At 38.0% G+C, this 20150-nt stretch overlaps 1 protein-coding gene across 1 annotated transcript; it reads right to left on the bottom strand.

The window, feature by feature from the left end:
* Positions 1-1758: 1758 nt before the first annotated feature.
* On the bottom strand, positions 1759-5889 carry LOC117788317 (proton-associated sugar transporter A). Its single transcript, XM_034627052.1, has 4 exons — positions 5709-5889; positions 2434-3842; positions 2198-2372; positions 1759-2131 (listed from the first exon to the last, which is right to left on the bottom strand). Exons 2-4 carry the CDS (start codon positions 3810-3812, stop codon positions 1910-1912), a joined length of 1776 nt encoding a protein of 591 aa, XP_034482943.1. The 5' UTR covers positions 3813-3842; positions 5709-5889; the 3' UTR covers positions 1759-1909.
* Between the last annotated feature and the right edge of the window lie 14261 nt (positions 5890-20150).

Raw genomic sequence — 20150 nt, 5'->3', positions numbered from 1 at the left:
GTCAATAAAAAGAGAAAACTAAAGCGTTGTCTCTAGATAAAATGACAGCAGCAACAGTTGAGCAGTTGAACATTTTGAACGGTTGAAGGTAAAAGCCAAAGAGTCGTAATATCCTGCACAATTGTCGGGGTATTATTGCTTTATTGTTATGGCCATGGCTTCGTGTATTTTCCTCTTCAGTTCGAAGTCAGTTCGCAGGTGAACAATGCTAATGCATACTTTGCCAAGGAGCTGCACTCAGGATACCGCATATAAAGCTGACAGAGCTTAACTTGTCGATTCGGTTTGAGTATCGCCTGGATTATTTCTAGGATAAACGCTGCACATGTTTCGCCTTTTTAGGGCTCTAAATTCGAATCTAAAATGAATTTACCTTTGTTGATTTGCAACGACTTTAGCTTATTGGCTTTTGGCTGACTTCTATCATAAGGAACACGCGTCAAACACACACACACACACACACACATCCAGATACATACAAATTTGTTTTTGTTGATTTGCAAGGGAACAACGATTGCTTTCTCGGATTTTGAATGAGCTTAAGACAAATGTAAATATTCTTAGAGCTCACTCAACGCCAACTATGGGGACCTGGAACAAGGGAACCAGGAAGAGAGAGAGTGTAGAGCATGAGATAGATTGTTGCCAGGGGAGTCGGCCTTTTATGATGAATGATTGTGTGTTTCCTCTAGATTTGTTGCCGCCGATAAACTCAATTTGTTTTCTGCCTTTGTCTCAGTCTCACACTCTGTCTCTGTCGTAGCAGATGCAGATGCGTGTCAATTGAGTCCCCATATTACGTATACGCCGCATTGCCATTTGGTTGGAACTGGCATTTGGCATTTGAAGACGGTTGTTAACATCAAACTTTTTGAGTGATACTAGCACAAGTTGTAACTGGAATTTCTCTCACTTTATGGCAAAGTGCATTTTCAATTCGCCTTTGTAACTGCACTTTGGTGTTTTTATGACCGACAATTTGTATTTAATGTCTGAATTTTGTAGCCAAGATGTGAGTTTCATTTCAAAATATTTGTATTTGCATGCTCAAAGATGATTAACAAATTTCACATGTATTGCAATTCACTATTTGCTGTATTTATACTCGTTTGGCATACTCAAGTCACACTTAAGCAGCTTTAATTGTATTATGCCCTTTGCATTTTATAGTTTAGTTTTACGTACAAATTATTAAGTGCAATTTATCATTGAAGAGGCGCCGGAAGTGTCTGCGGCACTTGTGAATCAGCTGAACGTTAAGTGTGGCATGTGCTGAGGAAATTGGAAGCACTCGTTGAAAGATGATACTCTGCAACACTAATCTCTAGAGTATGCCAATATTAATCAGCACTTTATATAAGTATAGACTTTCAGATACCCACTATTAACAGTTAGTGTGATTTCTTTCTCTCTATGATCCTTTATATTAAATGCCTTATTAATTAAATGTAAGATATATTGACATAAAATATATAGAAAAGTATTAGACAGGATATACCATAGATTATATTACTGTCGTTTACCCTTTATCCAAATTTTTATTACAGGGTGCAGAACTGCAAATGTCGAGGAAATTAAAAAATTGCATTCAAATGCAATGCACGAGCGTAAAAATTAATATCCGCTCTTACTCTCCTTGTTGAGTCATGCGACAGGACAGTTTTACCGTTGAGAAAAACTCTCAGGATGATTTACATTGCTAGATAACACTTTCTGTTACTGCATTAGTTATCTACCAATAAAAGAAGCACCTGAAAGTATGCTATTTAAATTTATTAGAATATATTTAACTATGCCTAAAAGTAGGCAATCAACTTTTTATATTAACGCTATTCTCGTTTTTGTGTTCTTAATTAAATGAAATTCATGTGTATGATAAAAAGAGTTAAATTCAATACTATTCACTTTGCTAGACATACAACACAAACATCGCAGCAATTGCAGCGGCGAAGGATAAGAATGTTGAGGCATATAGAATAGCGCATGTGGTTTCCATCCAGGCCACAAGTGGGCCAACGCTAACCGAGACAATCAGTTGGGCAATGAAGACCATGCTGCTGATAATGGCCACATCGGTGCCCAGACCACGAGCCTGCTTCAATGGCACCGTCTCACCATTATGTACACGGAACTAAATGGACAAAATGGGATTAAATGATTAGTGAATGATGTAGAGAAAGATTCATCGATTACGTACACAATTCTTGGCGTGGTAATTGGCCACCAGAATGAAAGGCATGGTGAAGAGTGTGCCATAGAGTATTCCTGCCGAGGTGCTGAAAACCAGAACTCCCCACTTGGTGGGCCACAGACCGAGAATCAACATGCCGATGCCATAGTAAACCATGCCGCTGATATAAACTGCCTTGGTGCTGGTGAATAAATTTGAAATTATTAAACAAAGACCTTGATCACATTGGAGTGTATTCTCACCCAAACCATTTCATCAACTTGGTCACAGACAGCGAGTAAATGGAGCAGGAGAAGGCGTAGATGGACATGCCCCAGCAGCCGAAGCGTACTCCTTCCTCATACAGCAACAGAGCCTCCGATTTGGGTGGTGCTGTAGGATCTCCACCGAACACGGCCTCGCCGACAAAATCTGTAAAGTACAGGCAATAGGTGACATGCCCCATCCAGCAAAATAGATTCGTCAGCGCCAGCATTCGCATGGAGTGCGGCATTATGAAGATGCTCTTGAGATAGGCGCGCAGGGAGACGGGTGGATCAGCCTCCGATTGTGTCTCCAAATCCTGCACCTTGAGCTTGTCGGTTAACGCTGGAATATAGCTATTTTGGTATCCCTGAATGGGCTCCGATGCCGTTAAGTCATTGGCCATTTGGAGTTCCAGTGTGGTTGTTTCCTGTATGTAGTAAATGGCATTGTTGTTCTTCTTCAGCTCCTTCTTGATGGCCACATCGGAGAGAGGACGCAGCAGCTCGTCGCGCTCGATAAGCTTAAGTGGAATCTCACGGAACGTGGTTATCGTTATGAGATAACAGACCACAAAGATAATTGTCACCAGGCTAAACACAGTGGGAATGTTGCCACCCAGAAAGGCTCCAATGTGCGTCGTCTCCCAATCGATGCCGCCAATGCCGTATCCAATGGTGCCACCAAAGCCAGCGAATAGTGTAAACATGGTCAATGCCTTTGGCTGCTCCTCGGGCACACACATGTCCAGCAAATAGGTGCGGGCTGGTGTCTGGCAGGTGTCCGCATCAAAGTCCAACAGAACCATGCCCAGAATAGTTAAAATCACAGCGTATTTAAAATTGGATGCCGTTGATCCCGCCTCCACTCCAGTCAACTCCATAGACGCCGTCCCATTGAGCTGGCTAGCATTTGTGTAATTGTGGCCCACATCGCCAAGCCATACGCCCAAATCCTTGCCATAGGGGACCAGAATAAGGCCACACAGTATGCCCAGCGACAGCAGCGAGATGATTGGACGTCGACGACCCCAACGCAGCTTGCAGCGATCACTGATGCTGCCCAGCAGCGGCGACACAAAGAATCCAATCAATGGCGACAGTCCCCAGGCCATAGACATGTGCTCATGGTTGATGCCAATCTGGAGCAGAATCGGCGATACAAAACTCGTCTCGGCCGCATAGGCAAACTCAATGGCCATGGCAATGGCAGAGAGGCGGAAGAGTTCAAAGCGCGTCTTTCTGCGAAACACATGGGAATAATCCGCATCCTGGGTCCTCGCATGATTCTCCCGCTTCTTCAGCATATACTTGATCATCGGATTCTTTGCCGAGGACAGCTGAGCAGCCTGCGATGAGTCGACGGTTACGCCCACCATGTTGTCTACAAATTTCAAAGCCAGCTACCGCTAAAATGAAATGAAAAGATATATCAGAGAGAAGTTTATAATCTTATTAAAGAGACTCATATGCTAACTTGAGATAATATAAACAAAACGATTCAAGCGAAGACATTGAACCCAATCTGCGAGTGTTCAATTCAATATGTGCATCGTCTATGAAGAAACTACTACAATTCTCTTGACTCATACAATGAATGATCTGTTATTAATTGAGCTGCCCAGCATGTCGAAATGGGCCATCAACTACAATCCAATTCAATTACAACGGGCTTCTCACTTTGCCGCGCTGATCAAATTATCAACAAAAAAACAATTATTTGCACAAACATTGAATCAAATGCAAAGGCAAATGCGAAACTGAAATTGAAACGGTTTGCTTATCGGAAGCCCCTTTGTTTCACTGTAAGAAATTTAAATCTGAACCCGAACTCGAAATTGAAAACAAGAACAAAAACAAAACCGAATCAAACAATTGGCACGACAATTGATTGTCACAAGAGCGCAGACAAATATAGAGCAATATTTATTGAACCGTATTTAGTATTAAACAATAGCAATGGACATTTATTTTAGAGTGTCGAATTGCTGATACTCTGACGACAAATTAATTGTTAGCTGGCAGATAGATAGATTTATTTTATATTGTTTTTTGTTGCTCTAATTGCAAATATTTATATTTTGTACATATATTTCACTCAATATAACATATGCAACTATTATTTATCAGATATAGATATAAACATATCTGAAGCAAACAAATGGAAATGAAATGACTCACTTTCCAACAATATCACAATACAATTCTTATTTTTTTATTAGTTTATCACTTGCTCATCATTATCTAATTTCAGCTACATACTCGTGTGTTTCAACTCAATAAGGCGAAACATTTATAGCAAATTTATTGCAATTGATTAACAAATTGACTAAAAGCTGCCGCGTTAAATCTTTTGAACTATAAGTTAACCGTTGCGTGTTTAAAACTCAACTGAAACTGTGTCTCGATTCGAGCTCAAATCTTGAGCACATCACCAACAACAATAGCAATACAAATTTTATTTATGTATAATACAATATATATATATATATATATATATATATAAAGAAGAGATGAACGAAAGAAAAACAACTAATTTATATGCTCTCAACGACCTCTCATTCCTATTGTTGTCCGACACTTTACACTAATTCAACTGATGCGGGTGGCTTTAGCTCGACATCTGAACTATATACGAGTGCGAAATACTCATAGATCAAAGAACTGAGCCAAGTCAAGTACGGTTGCCCTTGCCCTTAACTTTACTGGTGCTTGCATTTGCATAAACGTGAATTTAACTCTTTTGCTGACTAGGTCAATAATTTGTTTACACTTAATTTATACACGAATATACAACAAATTTGTTAATATGCTAATCAAGCGTTTGCTATGATTAACATTAATTAGCAGCTGCTATGAGGAAGTGGGATTCGATATAGTAAATTGATTAAATTTAACATCGCCTCTTGATATTTTTACACAGCATTTTATAAGACATTCTATATGTTATTATCTAATAAATAGTTTGCTTTTGGTTTTTAGTCAAAGCGTTAATTGTAGGCACAAATTAATAATAAGCATACAGTTTCACACGTATTTATTGTAATAATACACTTAGTTTGGTTGCTATTGTGATTTAATTAAGATGTTTATTTGAGAGCTTTTAAAATATTCATGAACGTGATACTTTTATGGGGCTGTGAATTTAATTGATGGATTGTTCCGTTCGACAGGATGTAAGATGGAATAAGTATATGAATTGGCGGTACTAATTATAGGCAATAATGGAACCTTAGCACGATGAGCATTAACTTTATTAGCTGTCATTAACTCACCTTTAATTTCCGAATTTCGCGGGAATCACTCACTAAAATTGTATTTTTATGCGATTTTAAAATTGATATATTTATTTTCTTTATTTAATCTTGAATTGATAACTTGTTTTATTCACTTTCCGAATTATTTTGTAGTGTCAATAAATTGCAATTTGTTATAGTTTTTCTTTTGCACAAATTATTAAACATAAAATAGATTTCAATCTTCTTGAACTTTAATTGTTTTTGCTTTTGTTGCTTGGAACGAGCGTGGGCGTGGCACTTTCGGTTGGGCGGCGGCAGTGAATTCACTCTCATAACTTTACCCATGCAGTTGAAGGTACAATGCTAGCAAATTACCAAATCTTTTTAGATTTATTTTTCTATCTTGTCCTTGCTTTGCTTTTTCTATAATCCTGTATTTCTCAAACACGACAATCGATTCGATAATGCTTTATAATGGATTTTTGTATTTTATTTCTTTTCTTTTTTTATAGATTTATTTTTTGAGTTCTGTTATAGTGTTGACATTGCCGCGAGTTGAACGCAACAACAACTGTTTATTCCGCTGGCCTGAACGCTACGAAATTTTTGGCAAGACATGAAAATAGCTTTCGTTTGACAATTTGCGTAAATCGGAAAAATACGCAGCCAACAGTCAACGACGCGATGGAGATACCACAAACAAAAACAAAAAGAAAATTTCCTAAATTTTCTATTTTCTGCAGAATGTTTGCGTGGTATATGTTTATGGAGGTCTTTCCGTCTGGTTGTGCGCGAATTGACGTTATTTTTGGGTTCCTCTTAGGCCTGTCGAATTTAAAATTCAAAAGCGAAACTGCGGCGATCTTCGACTGATGATGATCTCTTTGCCTTCCGATTCTATGACTGAAGCCGCAACTGCTAGACGCACGTATTTATACACAGCCTGCAACATACAAACTCTCTCCCACTCTCTCGCAGTACACACTGAGAGAAATGAGAGTGTTCAAAAGTAGCAAAACATCCTAAAGATGAAGAGAGTTCGACTGATAATCGCCTTTTTGCTCAGTGTAAAAATAGCCAATTCTCTCACTCTCTTTGCTTATGTCTCTCTATCTCCCTCCCTCTGTGACGCTCTTTTCACGCTCTTCTCCTCTTATCTCTTCACCGCTCTCCGATCACCGCCCTCATCGCTTTATCGACAGGGTGGCTTTCATTTCTCTGTGTTGCTTTGCTGTGTGTTGTTGGTTTTCTTTTGCTTAATTGTCATTTGAATACCCTGTGAGGATAAATGGCCTTAACTGGGTATATTTAACTTGTGCGTGCGAACAGAGATTTGTAGCATTATATTATTATGCATATGTATTTATATTCTTGACCAACATCCACAAAAAATTATGTTTCTGTAAAAATAGGACTTTTTTATAAATATTAGAATTGTAACTTTAGGTTCAAAATATTTAATAGTAATTAAATAGTATGTATTTATATACAATTTATATTTATGTCAAATGAGATTTGTTCATAAAGTATTCTAGATATCATAACAGGGTATTTTCTCGACGACTACCTTCGATCTTTTTTTTTTGCTATTTGTAATGCGTTTAAGATTAACCCCTTGCATTAGCATCAGCATTTTATATTATAGCAATCATAAGGCCATTTTTGCAGAGCATTTGATAAGCCTTTGAATCAACTTTGCATTGTTTAAATATGTATACAGATTTCTTTCTACTGTGTGTGAATACTATTCTAGGGAACGTACCAAAAACGGGTTTCTCTGGAGCGCCGAAGGAGGCGCTGACAAGTTTTCGTGTTGTTGCCAGAGACTAGAAACCAGTGGAAATATACTGTGCAAAACATAAGTATGTCCCGCATAACTATCAATTTGTCCGGAACTGGTCACAGTGCGACTCAAAAGTCACTTATCGTTGCTAAAATATTTCAAATATACCTTAACGCACACTGTCTTTAATATTTGTTTACTTATACAAACTTTAAATATAATATAACATATAAAGACTCAGTTATCTTGAGTGCAATCGCTAGTTCAGTTGATAAATAAATAGCCAAGTGCCAAGTGCCAAGTATAGTATATACACCAAAGTGTTAATGAAGCTCTAATTATTGTTTATCTTTCAATTATTGTTTATCTATCATTGAAAATGCGTATGTCAAGCTATAAATTACCATTTTCAATCAGAGAATACGATTTTCTGGTCTGCATCTAATTAAGAAATCCTATGGAATTTCAACACAATGTTTATTATCTATAGTTATTATTTTATTTATTTTTGAGGTAAGTCCTTATCTTTATAGTATATATATTTCCTGATTGAATGTTCTCATTAACATAAGCATTGGCAACAACTTGGCGTGTTCTTATTTCGCTTATCACTTGTTCCATTATTTTCACTTTCAGTAGTGTTTTCTTTTAAAATTTTGCAAACCGAGAAATATGTATAGATTCTACTTAAAATTGAATATCTGCTAGAATTTGATTTAATGATTAGCGTTCGCCAGCTGTTTGTTACCGCATTTGGTTAAACTATCAGCACGAATTTGTGACTTTTCGCATCCGAAATGAAATATATGTAAATCGAGCGTATGGTGAATAATAAAAATTATGTAAAGCCTGCGGTCGGTCTCAAACCCACAACGATATGTGCCAAGTCATTGACTTGCCTAGGCACTATGACAACAACGTTCACTCTTGCTCTCGTTGGGCCTCTTGTAGCTGTGGTCATGGATGCTGGGAGTGTGTGCGTGTGTCTGTTTTGGACCTCTAAAGCGAGACTTCATAAACCGGTAGGCGAACAATATTAAAAAGAGATTTTTTTAACCATCAATTTGCTACAACTGCATAATCAGCGATGACATCCTTATCAATGCAAACAGACAGGTACGCTTACATAGAAACATTTATTAAAATACATACAGACTAAGTCTATAATAAGACATTAGTGTGTCGTTATCTTAGAGCGTCAAAGGCTGGAAAGCTACTTTTGTTTGCTTATCTCAATAAATCTCTGCAGTTTGTTTACCTTTTGTTTATAATAAATCTATTTACTGATACCCCATGAAGCTGGTTATTTGATAAGCCAAAATAAGCGAGCATAATAAAAGCTTTGTATAAGAATATTAAGTTTAAATTAAGCGCTTTATTTATTGTTGTCATAAATAGCTCACTGATTTGAAAGCATAGCAACAAGCTTTTTGTTGTGATGCTGGTTATTACTTAAGCCGAAAAGTATGCTGCACTAAATCAAAAAAGAGTCGGTGGGCAATTTGTCGGAAATTTCAGATAAATTTTAGGGAAATTTCGGAACAGGTCTGAATACTTCCCAAATTATGTGAATATTTAAAACTTAAGATAAGTTTGCCAGACTCTGCTCCCGTCACCGTCTCAACTCCGCAGAGACATTTATTTGAGTTTCAATCTGTTCTGGAAGTCTTCACACACTTTGCACATTGTTTTATGTGGCATTGCTCTTGTTGTTATTGTTGTTGTTGTTGTTGCTTTTGCTGTCCATGCTGGCATCTTCATTTTGCAGTTTTGTTTGCGGCAGTTGAAAATTAATATGTCGGCTTTCTGGACCTGCAATGTCTTAATTAAAAGTTGTTTTTGGCATTCACTTTGGCAGCAGGAATGTCGTCTGGTCCCAATCTAAATGTGGATGAGCTCTGTACAGTGTACAGTGTGCAACAAATTGTGTTTTTGAGTAGCACAGACAATTGTCAGGCGCAGGCAGCATAGTTGACATTTAATTTGTTGTCGCAGTCGTGGGGCGAAATTACGCATACGCCGTGTGTTCTGCAAATAGAGATTTTTTCATCTTTTTTCCCCTGACATTTTAAGCTTTTTTCATTGTGCATGGCTATTGCCAAATTCAGCACTAGTTGAACAATTCATCAGCAGTAGATTTGCATGGTGGTTTTGGAAAAGTTCTAACTATCGTTGTGGTTGTTGCTGCTGCTGCTGTTGGTAATGGCTTTTGACAAGCATGTGGCGGCTATTAAAGGTGCTAAAACTGCGTCAGACGACGCGATATATTCGCTTTGCCAAAATGCCAAAAGACAATGGCCAATAATAAAAAGAAGAATCCGCTCAAAGCCAAAAACTCGTTGCCGTCAGCTGCAAAATGCTTCCTTTATTGTAATCTGCATTTAAGTGGCTTTCTTTTGTGCTGACATTCCTGTGTATGTGTATATGTGTGTGTGTGTTACACTTTTTTCTAGCGCCTTTCTGCACCTTTCAATTTGGCGCTCTATTCTTGACGGCGGCCAATGCAGCAATTTTTCGGGTAACTGCCGCTCGTTTGAAATGTTAATATGCAACTTTGATGCGATTGCCGTTGCCGGCAATTGCCAGACAATTTCATTTTTGTTATGCTTAAAGGACGAGATAAGAACGGCAAAGGCAATGCAAACGCAAACAATTTCACGACAAAGGGTAAAGCCATTTTAAAGAGCAATGTCTGAGCTTTGAAGACTACTAACAGCTTATGGCAGCAATCTGCAATTATTGCTTTTAAATTTAATAATTGAAATTATTATTATGTTTTGTTTCCTTGGCTTCAAAACAGAAATTATCTAATTTTATATCACAATAATATTAAATAAATCGAGTACATTTAATTCTATTGCAGCTTAGCAGCTTCGAAGTGAGCATTGTAAATTCTTGTTACTGATCGGCTGAGCGAGCAGTGAGTCGTATCATCAAAAAGTTGGCTCAGAGCAACAGAAGGGGCTGCGGGGTATTTAAAATTTTGGAAGCGATTGACTTGCGGCCCTCGGATTCGTACTCGGACAAATTGATTGCCACGTCGACGCGTCTGAAATTTGGCGTACAATTTTCATACAATGTGCTCCAGTCCCAGGCCGAACACATTACATTTTTTATATTTTTTTTATTTCTTTATGCAGTGCATGCAAATGGGGTAAACGTAAAAATTTGCATGCAAACTGCTGCAGTTACTAACCTACTTCTCCGCCCCCCTCTCCCTCCAGCACCATGCACCCCCATGAACGGCGCAATTCAAGTGCAAATATGGTGGCATGCCGCACTTGAGTAACAAGTTCTGTGCGCATGCAACGCAATTGTTGTGAATTGGCCAGCACTGGATCTGGCTCCGAGTTGGCAGTGCCACAACTACCACAGCCACCGCCACCATCACCGCCAACAGCAAATATCAATTGGCATACCGTATCCATAAAAATGGATATACTCGTACATACGTACATATGTGTGTATTTATTCTAACGAGCTTGGCAACCAAAATGTGTAGATCAAACAGTTACCAGCCTTTGTTTCGTCTGATTGTTTGCCGACATTTAAAATAGTATCTATATTTATTTTTAACAATACAAAGCATAGTCCGATTAAGTTTTTAATCTCTTGACGTGCAGATAGTGTTTATTGCCTTTTGTCACTGCCTACCTATTGAACAATAAAAATGTCATAAAGATTGCCATGTTCAGGTTCAGTTAAGCTTAATCTGCACACTGATAAAAAGACTCCATTCTAAAATCTGGAATATTCATCTTAAATATTTTAGTTTTTAAAAAACAAAAAATGTTTACAAATAAAATAAAGACCAACAAATATAGACCACTATATGTTTTCTCTGTTGTAAACCAAACATTTTATTTAAGCTTAAATAAACTCAACACTTTGTTCAGAGTACTATTAAAGGTGCTTGGCAACTATACTAAAAATAAAATAAGATATATCCGGCGCAGAGAATTTTTTCATAATATATTTTTTAACAAGGCAAAACGTTTATTAACTAAACACTTAAAATAATCGAATAACCAAAATTGTGTATTTATGTATTGGTAAGGACTTGATGTTGTAACTTACAAACCTTTTTTGTTTCTTTTCTTTTTAACCTTTTATTATTTGATCACTAAGTATTTACTCTTCCTGTACTTATTTTCTTGCAAGTGCGTGTAAGTTTCGTCTAAACAGAAATATCCTGAGCTGCATATTCTGCAGTTGGTTTGTGTCCGACGACAGCTGCTTTGTTCAACCTTTTGTGTGCTTGTTATTGTTTGTGACAGTAGACAGTGAAGTCAAAAGCTAAGGCTTAGCCGCAGTGGCAATAATAGGTGCAGCTGCCACAAAGCCATCAAGAGTGATAAGTTTACTGACTAAATGCAGCAGCAACAACTACAACATCACCAACAACCTCAGCTAAGAACTGTAAACTGTAAACTGTGTGGTAACAGCTGGAGCTCTGTATGCAGTTGCAAGTCCACGGTCAGGTCACAAAACGTTGATTGGCCTGTGCCGGAAAAAGAAGTTATAACCATTAAGGCGGAAACGGATGTGGCACAGACGTTTCCGTTGCTGCCAACTCTATTTCTCTCGCTCGCACTCAAAATGCACATTCACATGCAATTCACACTCAGTTGCAAATAAAAATAAAAAAGCGTTGCATACTTTTGAGCTGTCTGCCTGTCAAATGGCAGCGGCATTTTGCATTGCAATGCAAATCGAGTCGAGTTGAGTCGCGTTGAGTGAAGTGTGGAAACTGCGGAGAAGCTCAGCGTTTAGCGGTTTAGTTTTGTGGCATGTGTTTGTGTAGGTGTGTGCATCTAGCTGAGAATGTTGAATGCTGCAAAGCATTTGTTCCACTTGCCTTGCCTTTTAATTGAACATGTTGTTGTACTCGTAGTTACGCTTATGTGGCTTTCTTACAAAAATGTTGCTTGCCAATTAGCAGCTGGGTAATAAAAATACTTACAATACATGCTAGCATTTCCTGCCATTACTTGCCTTGCTTACATGGATATTCCAGCTGTCACAGTTCACATCTTGTGCAGATCGTAGTATTACTTATAAATAGCAATTCAAATAAATTCAGTTGCTTAAAATTAATTAAATTTAAATGTGAATTTTTTAGTTATCAATCAATTTTGAATTGAACTCTAAATAAATATTTATAATTTCAATTTAAAATAAATTAAATACTGAAAAATATTTATAAAAAAATATAAATTTATAAATTTAAACAGTTTAAAGAGCTCTTTGAACATGTTGCATATTCTGTGTATCATTTGTTGCCAACAGCGTTGCATGTTGCACGTTTGACTTGCGCATTGTTGAAATATTCTTTGTTTGTGTGCAAGTGCATGTGTATGGAAAGGATGAGTGTGCAAAAGTTTTGTTCCTTTGCCGATGGCAGCAGACACACACACACACACACATACAGCGAGAGAACAGCGCCTATGAAAACTAATAAAGCGTGCAACGTGCTTATTTGAAAACATTGACAGCCCTGGCAGAGCAGGTAATGCCACAGAGTGCCCTAGAGGCACAACAACTTTGGCAAGACATTAAAGTAACTGCAAGAAGAGAGGAAACTGGGTTGCGCTTTTGTTCCCCATCGGCGCAAAGTGCCAGCAAAGTTTTCCTATACTCTGTGTCACAGAAATATGCAAAAATATACAAAATATTGAATAATTTAAATTACAAAAAAAGATAAGCAATGTAAGTAAAATAAATAATTCATTATAATAATAAATAATAATAATTGCAATTTAAGCCTAAAGCAAATATCAATATTATTATCAGTACTTTTTCAAATTCCAATGAAAATAATTATTTTTTTCAGTTCTAATGAAATGTAAGCAGCATAAGCAGTACTTTTTCAATGTTAAAAATGGGTGATATCATTGTCATTTTGATTTTTAAAGATGAAGAAAAAAGTTATGATATAGCTTAAACAGTAGCCTTGCAGGGTATATCCCTGTTGAGCCCGCGTTTTATTCAATATTTTTTCTCGCTTTGCCTAAAATTGCAACAATCAACATAAAATTGCTTTCATTGGCAGACAAATTAGATAGGAGTCGTTGCAGCTGCAACTAAATCGAGTTGCCGGCTAAGTTCTCATCTCCCATTTGGCTGTATCCCATCCAGGCTCATCCCAAGTTTGTTTTTTCTTTTTGCTTTTATTATTTTGGCAGTTGCTGCTGGAATTTATGAACTGAGCAAACTGTTGCCAAAAAGCGACATTTATGCCGTTTGAGATAATTGCATTTTATTGCCTTTTATACACTGCGCGACGACGATGATGATGATGATAATGAAGATGACGATGATGAGAAGGAGAACTAACGAGAGAATGTATTTGCAGTCTAGAATCAGGACAAGCACTACTAAAGTTAATGTACTTAAAGTGCAACAGACGCTTGTTTAAAGTTTAATGTGTCGTACTCGTATTTCTGCTTGCGCTTTTATGGCCACTAAACTCCACCGAATAAGGGCGTGAAATTGTTTAAACTTTTGCAGCGTCCATAGACGGCAAACCAAAGCCGAAACTTCTCTGGCAACTTGTGAGGTAAAAGCAGCCGACAAAGTTGCCACTGGACAAGCAGCGGCAGCAGTTACTGCAACAGAGTCCTGCGGGTCCTGGTAAATGTATACTCACTTTATGTTGATTGTATATAATGTTTAGGCAACTTGCTCGCTTGGCTATCGTTAATAAAAATAAACAATCGCAATTGTTACCTCCAAGCACATTTTATAGAGCTACAAATCTGTCAGATATTAAGCGATGTTTAATAAAACTACAAAGCTCAAACCATATTTCTCCCCGTTATAATTAATACTTTATCATTTATATGAAATATATACTAGTACAATATTTTATGCATTTTTTTCCAAAACTTTGATGAAATAATAAAAGTTTTCCTGCCAGTCCCCCTTTTCTCACTCAATTTTATTATAAATGTAAATTTATCTTCGCTTATTAGCATTGACGCACAAAATGAGATGATTAAATTATCTAATTAAATCTACAAAAAAAAATTTTAAAACCGATTAGAATATTTAATTTATTTAAGTATTTATTAAAATGTATATTCCATTAATATGAGGATTTATATCTGCAAGCAATGGTGTGCCTTTAACTTATTTATCACATTATTAATATCTGTGTGAATTAATCATGGAACAAGCTCGAGTCGTCATATAAAATTGATGTGCATTTGCAGACAATATTTCGAGCTGATGTCTGATGCAAATGAGAGTATTTGCGAGGTAGAATTTATCTTATATAAACGCCATAATTAGATTGAGAATGCACTGGGGCCACCATATATGACTTACCATGTCAGATGGGCAGACAGGCAGGCTGGGAGGTTGGGAGACAGGATAAAGACAAAGACATGTACACAAATAGACAGATTGCCAGACAGATTTCAATTGAACCAAATGCACTCAAGTTGCGGCTGTTTGTCTCAAGACATTGTCGAGCCGCTCTGGTCATGTCAAGACAGCAGGACATGTATTATCGCATTAGTATTAGCCATATGGACCAACTGTCCAAGTCTCAGCCTCCGACTTAGTCAGTTTTGAATTAATAACAAATTTGATATTTAGACAGCTCTAAGCAGGTCGCACATACGTACTCACACATAAATATAAATTTGTTTAGAGAATTGCACATTACAGATTAAGGCAATTCGCATTCTACATACATTTCTAGTTATGGCCAAAATATAATTTTCTATTTACAACTGGCGCTTTCTTGCTACTGCTAATGAGTTGGCAATTGTCTGTGGCACGTGCATGTGGTGCCATAAAATTTTTTCTTTTAGCCATTTCTAATTAGCTGCAGTCACCTGCAATCTTTTCAGGCAGCGGATTTGTGCTACGTGACACAAAGGGTTGCATTTGATTACAAAATGACTTTTTGCTAATTTCGAAGAAAACAAACATGAAAATTGCATGTGTTGAAAATTCGTATAAGTTTGCAGTGCTTCAGAAAGTCTTAGAAAACCGTTAAAGTTTTAATAAAAATTATAATATAGTTTTCTATAAGCAAATTTTGCTAATATTCAGAAATTATATTTATTTTTAGATTTTTGTTTATAAGTATGTGTATGTAGAACTTCTTGCTCTGTAACTAGAAGAATAGTTTCTAAGCATCAGTTTATATATTTACTTATTTCAAAATTTTATGAAGCTGGAAGCGAAGACAAAAAAAAAATGTAATTGAAAAAATTGCGGATCAAAAGCATGCGCTTGGCACTTGAGACACGTGTCCTTTGGTCTCGGCTTAGATCATTGCATTGTCATAGGAACCCAAGTGGCCACAAGGACAGCGACTTAAGGCTCTTACAAATGGTAACAACAACAACAACAGCAAGGAAGAAAAACCAGATTTTCTACGCCTTTGGTAAGCTGAATAAGAGCTGAGGACCTTCAAGTAGCACCGGAACTTAAAGTCCTTGCTTAGGTGTCGAGAGGCAGTCGGGCAGTCGTTTAACAATGCCCAGTGAGGTCCTTTGTAGCGGCTCCATTGTGTATATTTCATTCCATTTTATTTGCACTGACCAAAGCCAAGGTACTTTTATGTGCCGTGCGATAATTATCAAACAATAAAAACAATAAACTGCGATGACACCATAAAAGAGCAAAAGGAATTCCCCCGTCCGAGCGACCGAACGAAGGACCCTTTCTCAATGCTGCCAAGGTGCGCCAAAGTTTTATCTCTTGCGTTACGTTGCGTTGCGCTTTCTTTCTCTTTTTTATGCTTATAAGGGTTGTCATTGAAAGCTGCGACCAGCAGCAGTAGGACAACATCAAATGGAGCAACAGGAGCAGCAGGAGCAGCAGTGAGTTCAGGACCTGTAGCAGGGGCTGAACAAAAGTCTCGCCAAGTGCACTTTGTAAGTAGAAGCAGCACAGCTGTAAAAAACAGAATCATAAAAGAAAAGAAGATGAAGATGAAAAAACGGGGAAAAGAGGAAAATGCAAAAAGGGTTGACTGAGCGATAAGCTGAATTTATTTGTCTGCGGGTATTGACAAGAGCAGACATCCTGGCAGCCATATCCTCGCAGCTCAGGCTGCACAAGCAAAACTCACTCGTCTTGCTGCTGTCAAAGCTGTTAATGGCATTGAACAACTGACTCATCGTACTACTCTTCTGGCCACTGATTAGCGCAAAACGGGAACACCACTTAAAATTCTAACAGCACATCGATAATTTATTATGCAACTCTGTGTTGGTGTACGAATGAATGAACCTTTCGCCTAAGCATTTCGTGCCAATAAAAGATTTACGCTGCCTGAATTTCAAATGCCAATACAGTGGCATTCAATACACCTGGGAATTTCGTTAATTACGCCGAATAAATGCAGGAAATGCTGAATAGCCCACTGGGGGCAAGGTTGTCTATTGGAAAGTAGGCAGCTCATAACTCAAATTGAAAACGGGCTCGAAGATATCAAAATGAATGAGAAAAGGGGACGGGGCAACTTAGAGAGCAGATAAAAATGTTTCAAAAATAATAAGAATTTGTATGACCAACATTAAACAAATAAAGACACTAAGAAAAAGATATTCGAATTTATTTCAATCATAATATTATTTTATGTTTCATCGAAAACTTTGCATTTAATTTGTACTCGATTATAAACTTAATTAATAAATAATTATCCACGATTTGGCTTGAGTTGTTGGTAACATTTAGAATATTAAACACTGATTTACTTTCTACTATGGTAAAAAAATAGTTTTCATTAAACATTTTTTTTAAATGTTTTCTTTTATATATGAAATTTAACATGTTTATATAAATTTCATAAGATAAAAACGTAAAGTATATAATTATTCTTATCTCCTTGACTCGATAATTATGAAATATGTGAAAATTCCTTTTGTACTTTATTAAAAAATTCTTTTGCTGTTATCGGCACCTGATCCACTTGCAAGACTCCAAGCTTCAAGCCCAAAAGAATGCCCCGACTACGGCCAAAAGCCCGTACGCATACAGAAATCAATCAGGCGGCACAATACGGGCGGGGCCAAAGCGATAAGTCCCCCTTCCTGCCATGCTCCCTTGCTCCCAGAATGACTCGGCGAATCGGTGTTTAATGGTGCGTGAAACGTGAAACACTTTAGCCATCGTCGACAACCGGGGGCTTTGGCTTTTTAAACTAAGAAGCTTGGAAAGCTCACATGTATGTAAATGGTTGTAATATAATGGTTGGGATGAGGCTGAGACCTGAACTGGAGGCTAAGCCAAAATACTTGCTACTTATGGCAAGGCGAACCTTTCAATGACTAACCCTTGAATTATGCATTTTAATTTTGGGCCGGCACGTCAAAGCGAACGGCGTGGCACATTTATTACCGGCTTGGCTATTTTCAGCACTTTAATTTTAGTTTAGCGCAGTGCATTTCCTCGGCCATTTCTTGGCCTTGCGTGCCAGCCAACTCGTACAATGGCGCCCAAGATGGCCGACCAGCTGCCAGAATGTGTGAGAGTGTATGTGTGTGTGAGAGGGTGAGGGTGAGTGTGCGGCTGCGGGCGTAATGGACATGTTAGAAGATTGTGAAAATGATATATGACTTTTTCATTTCCTTAATAAAATTAACTTTGCCTTTGCCTCGTTTCAGCTTGCCACTTGCCACATGCCACTCGCCACTTGCTCCTTGCCCCTTGCTTCATTTTGCCGCCTGTCTTTACATAATGTGTGCCAAATTGCGTTGATTTTTGATGTGTTAACAATTCATTTTAGCTCATTAGTCAGCAGGTCAGCATGCTGCCCGTCTATATATCATTATCTCGATCGCACATGTATTCGGCCAATGGTCAGTGCTTTAATTGAGCCACGTTCTTAAAGCTGCCCAGCAGGGAATTTTTTGAGATAGAGAAAATATAAATAAATAATAAAGTGAGTTTGGCAAATTGTCAGTGTTGCATTTTATACAAATTTTAAATAAGAAAATATTTATTAATTTTCAAGCTGCCTCTCAGAATACAATACAATACAAAGGGAGCGGGTGAAATTGTGAGTTTGACACACTGTGCATGATGGCATAAAAAAGCAGCAATTTATTTAATTGAAAATTGTCTTTGCTGTCAGCAGCAGTGCAGCAAAAGAAGCTGCAAGCTTAGCGGCAAATGCTCAAGTGGCAAGTGGCAAGCAGGCAGCTAACACTAGGGGTGGGGCTAGAACTGGCTGTTATTTCACTGGAGCTGCATTTTTCAGCCCCAATGCCGGCAAATGAAGTTGAGTGTTGCAAGAACTGCAGATATTAGTTGTTTATATGCATGTGGCAAGAACAGACGAGCAGGCAGACCGACAGAACGATGGACAGATAGCAAGGCTGGAGAGGTTGAAGGTGCCCGGATGTAATCATAAATTCCGCACACACACACATTATGTCAGTCCGTCACTCAGTTAGTGAGTCAGTGAGTCAGTCAGTCCAGAGGGAAGCTGGTGAGTGAGCTGACAGTATAGGATAGTTACCTTTTATACACGGCAGCGACAATGGTGCGTGGGCGTGTTCCTAATTTATGGCCAGGGAATTGAAAGTGATAGAGCTGAAAGCAGCAGTCGTTGGTTAAGCGGACTGACGAACGGACGGACGCGTGTCCGGCTCTGCATGCCAACTATATCCTGGACAGCATTCGGTTGCAGAAAGTGCGCAGCTTGACAACCGAAGACAGTAACAAATTAGCCTAGTGCGTGGCTTGACTCGTCCACAATTTGCATAATGAGCCTTTGACAAAGATGTGTGACACCAAGTCGAGACGTCAGTTAGACAGACCCGGTACGACTATTCACACAAACTACTCGGATTTCACAGCCAAGCACAGGCAATAAAAGCCAGCCGACTCGTGTCCAAAATTAAGTGTCACACCGATCCCAGTCGACACCTTTTGCTATCCCCATAGAATCTGGGAGCTGAGAACAATATAAAGCTACACTTTAAGCCAAAGCCTACAATCGCACAACTCGACTATTTTTGTTGAAAATGAAACTCGAAATGAAACTCATGACTCTCGTTTCGTATGCCAAGTGCCAGGAAATGTGCAATGAAATGTTGCTATGTAGTTTCCCCTTTTTTTTTATTGATGTCGCTTAAAGTGCCTTAACTTTTGCTCATAAAACGCGGCAATCAAACCGCGAACAGCTAAAAAGTATTGCATAGTGTTCGCCATAAACCTTTGGACTTGGTTTTCAGCCAGCCCTAGAAGTAGTCTAAATAACTCTTTAAAAATTTTGCGTTACTTTATTACATTTTCAATTGATAAGAGGAAAAATATTTACTATTGTAAATAAATTCTTTTGTTTTGAATACAATTCGTAGCTTAGTTATTTATTTGCCCACGGAAGCATGAGAACTATTCGAACATTTAGTTCATTAGTGAAGCATTCAGTGCGTATACGTAATTTACTAAAAGCAGCAACAGCTTAAATTGATCAAATTTCTCAATTTTAGAAGAGCAGACACACACTCACACATACATACACACATTCATATACAGTTACAGATGATACATGCTTAATTTCACACATTAATTTCTGAGAGGGTCGAAAATGGTTGGCCGACCAAATATCTAGATGCTGCTGCTGGGCCCGAAGGCATTTTTTGGCTATGAATTTATTGCTGGCTGGCTGTTGGCCAGATTTTAGCTTTTGCCTACGATGATACCGTATAATCATTTGGCAATCA

This window comes from Drosophila innubila (genome assembly GCF_004354385.1).
Source record: "Drosophila innubila isolate TH190305 chromosome 3L unlocalized genomic scaffold, UK_Dinn_1.0 0_D_3L, whole genome shotgun sequence".
NCBI lineage: Eukaryota > Metazoa > Arthropoda > Insecta > Diptera > Drosophilidae > Drosophila > Drosophila innubila.
Note: the sequence above shows the minus strand (reverse complement) of the source record. Positions and strands in the feature narration are given on the sequence as shown.

Coding starts and splice junctions, on each gene's coding strand:
- LOC117788317 (XM_034627052.1), bottom strand. CDS start 3,812: ATGGTGGGCGTAACCGTCGACTCATCGCAGGCTGCTCAGCTGTCCTCG. Junction 2,373..2,433: donor AAGTTGATGAAATGGTTTGG/GTGAGAATACAC, acceptor TTTATTCACCAG/CACCAAGGCAGTTTATATCA. Junction 2,132..2,197: donor ATTACCACGCCAAGAATTGT/GTACGTAATCGA, acceptor TTGTCCATTTAG/TTCCGTGTACATAATGGTGA.